We start from the raw sequence: 2,782 nt of genomic DNA, 5'->3' as shown, positions 1-2,782 counted from the left end.
AGTCTACTGCCCTCCATAAACCAACCAACCACTCAACTCAGGACAGTAAGGGCCCGAGAGCACGTCCCAGCTGCTCAGAGCAGGGCCTGGTCTGGTTCCCAGCAGTACCTTGACCTTGCTCAGGAAGTGAAGGCACCATGGCAGCAAATTAGGTAACTTTGTTCCTCTAACCACAAACGGTTGGACTTGACAGTCTTTACAGCCTGTTAGAGGCCAGCCTTCATGGCCCTGAGCCTGGGTTTGTCTGTGTGAGTCAGTGAGCTTAAACTCACACACTTCCGGAAAGACAGACCCAAAACCCAGGTTGTCTTGAGTCCTCAAAAATGTCCGCAGGGTGCCTCTAGTCCACTGAGCATGTTATGGGAGACCTTCCCTCCCAGCCACTCCAATCCCTTCTTAGTTGTTAATAGTGCTTCAGGACACCCCCTGTCATTCCTAGGGGAGAAGTGGTAGACCAGGATGACCTGTACCAGGCCCTGGCCAGCGGTCAGATTGCAGCTGCCGGACTGGACGTGACGACCCCAGAACCACTGCCTACCAACCACCCTCTCCTGACCCTGAAGAACTGTGGTAAGAACTGCCCTTTGCCAGAAACACTTCTCCCGGCAGTGGCTCTTCCCATCGCAGCTGATGAAGCCGAGTGGCAGTTCTCCCAGACACTCGGGTTAGGCACTGTGCCCCTCTGAGCCACAAGCCACAGCCATCTGAGGCAGGAGGCAAGCTCCAGAGGCCCTCCCTCAATCTTCTGAGTTTTAACCACCCCATCCTCTCTAGCTCAGTGGGTAAAGAATCCACCTGCGATGCAGGAGACCCCGGTTCGATTCCTGGGTGGGGAAGATTCACTGGAGAAAGGGATAGGCTAGCCACTCCAGTATTGTTGGGCTTCCCTTTTGGCTCAGCTAGTAAAGAATCCTCCTGCAATGCGGGAGACCTGGGTTGGGAAGATCCCCCAGAGAAGTTAAAGGGTACCCACTCCAGGATTCTGGCCTGGAGAATTCCATGGACTGTATAGTCCATGGAGTCCAAAGAGTCGGACACGACTGAACGACTTTCACTTCCCTTCCCTCCTCTCCCCCATCCCCTAGCCCCAGGGGAGGTTCGGCATTGCTACCCCCGTGATACCTTAGTGCAGTGGTTCTCAACTTCTATGCTATCGGTCACCTGGAGGGACTGACCAAATGCATGGTGCCGGGCCCCCTGGGCATCCGCCCCAGTAGGTCTCGGGTGGGGCCTGACAACATGTGTCTAACATCTCACACGTGGCTGCTACTCGGCCCGGGAGCACTGTGAGAACCACTTAGAGTTCCTCTTTAGCTTCCTCAGTTACTGTTAACAATTCCGTGCTGAGTTGACAATTCTCTGTATTACGTTCTGTCTATTCAGGTAGCTGGTTTGGTTTCCATCTCCAGACTAATATATAACTGTTAGGGCCATAAGCCGTCTGGGCCAGTCGTGCCCTTTACTCACCCTCTGGAATGGAAAACCACAGAGAAGGCCTGTAGGCTGCCTTCCCCTCCTTGAATGCTCCTGTTACCACAGCCCTTGGAGGCACTACCATCCCCACCCTGTGCCTGTGTGAAGGGAGCACTGGCTGTGACGGCCAGGCTGTTGCCCAGAGCTGGGGAAACTGTCCCATTCCCGAGGCCTGGCACTGGGCACAGTGCCCTGGGGATTGCTTTCAGAAGGCACTCTCTGGGAACCGTTGAACCTACATGCTCTGCAGTGGGGTCAGAGGGCACTGTGCTGTCCAGCCTCTCATCTATTATTTTGGGAGATCAGAGGCCTGGGGCCTTCGTGGGGGCCCATGGTGTGGACGAGCTGGTAAACTGGCACCTCATGTCGCTGTCTGGATTCTGAAGGGTGGGTCTAGAGAGGCTCCGGGACCCCTTCTGGCCCTGACACTCATGCTCAGGATGCCTATTTGTCACCCTTAAGTCTGGGTTTGGTGGCCCCGGGGAGAGGAGTGCTTTGAGACAGGAGGGAAGGCAAATCGAGAAGTGAGGGAGGTTCTCCTTATTCTTTTTCCTGGCAAACACAGCCCAAGGTAAGGCTCTTGAACCACCCTTCTCATTTCCCGTCCTTCCTCTCCTTTCCAGTGATCCTGCCCCACATTGGCAGTGCCACCCACAGGACCCGAAACATCATGTCTGTCTTGGCAGCTGACAACCTGCTGGCTGGCCTGCGAGGGGAGCCGATGCCCAGTGAACTCAAGCTGTAGCCACACGGGGACTCTGGGGGCCAGAGGAAAGTCTGATCTGTACCCATTCTGTGGAGGGAAGACTGGTACTAACAGATGTGCTGCACTTTTGTGGTTGGAAGCATCTGAGCCCCAAGTGTGTAATTTTATTAAATAATTCTCGGAGACGACTGGGCATGTAACCAGAAGAAACTGACAAAAGCATCTGCTTGGGTTTCCTAAGCCAGGGCCTCTAGTGACTTCAGGTTCTGCTTCCAACCCCCATCCCCACCCCCAAGCATTTGAATTCCTAGAACCTGTCCAAGCCACCTTCAGTTCAGTTGCTCAGTCATGTCCAACTCTTTGCAACCCCATGAATTGCGGCACACCAGGCCTCCCTGTCCATCACCAACTTCCAGAATTCACCCAAACTCATGTGCATCAAGTCAGTGATGCCATCCAGCCATCTCATCCTCTGTCGTCCCCTTCTCCTCCTGCCCCCAATCCCTCCCAGCATCAGGGTCTTTTCCAATGAGTTAACTCTTTGCATGAGGTGGCCAAAGTATTGGAGTTTCAGCCTCAGTATCAGTCCTTCCAATGAACACC

At 54.3% G+C, this 2,782-nt stretch overlaps 1 protein-coding gene across 1 annotated transcript in view; it reads left to right on the top strand.

Annotated features, from left to right (window-relative positions):
* GRHPR (glyoxylate reductase/hydroxypyruvate reductase) overlaps positions 1–2,364 on the top strand; it is a 9,285-nt gene extending 6,921 nt beyond the window's left edge. The window contains exons 8-9 of the mRNA XM_010847093.1: positions 440–570; positions 2,097–2,364. Of these exons, the coding sequence (XP_010845395.1) occupies positions 440–570; positions 2,097–2,218 (253 nt within the window). The 3' untranslated portion in view covers positions 2,219–2,364. The remainder of the gene's footprint in view (positions 1–439; positions 571–2,096) is intronic.
* Positions 2,365–2,782: the final 418 nt, after the last annotated feature.

Source organism: Bison bison, unplaced genomic scaffold (assembly GCF_000754665.1).
Source record: "Bison bison bison isolate TAMUID 2011002044 unplaced genomic scaffold, Bison_UMD1.0 scf7180017864243, whole genome shotgun sequence".
Lineage (NCBI taxonomy): Eukaryota > Metazoa > Chordata > Mammalia > Artiodactyla > Bovidae > Bison > Bison bison.
The sequence above is the reverse complement of the archived record's forward strand: the minus strand, read 5'-3'. Positions and strand labels throughout refer to the sequence as shown.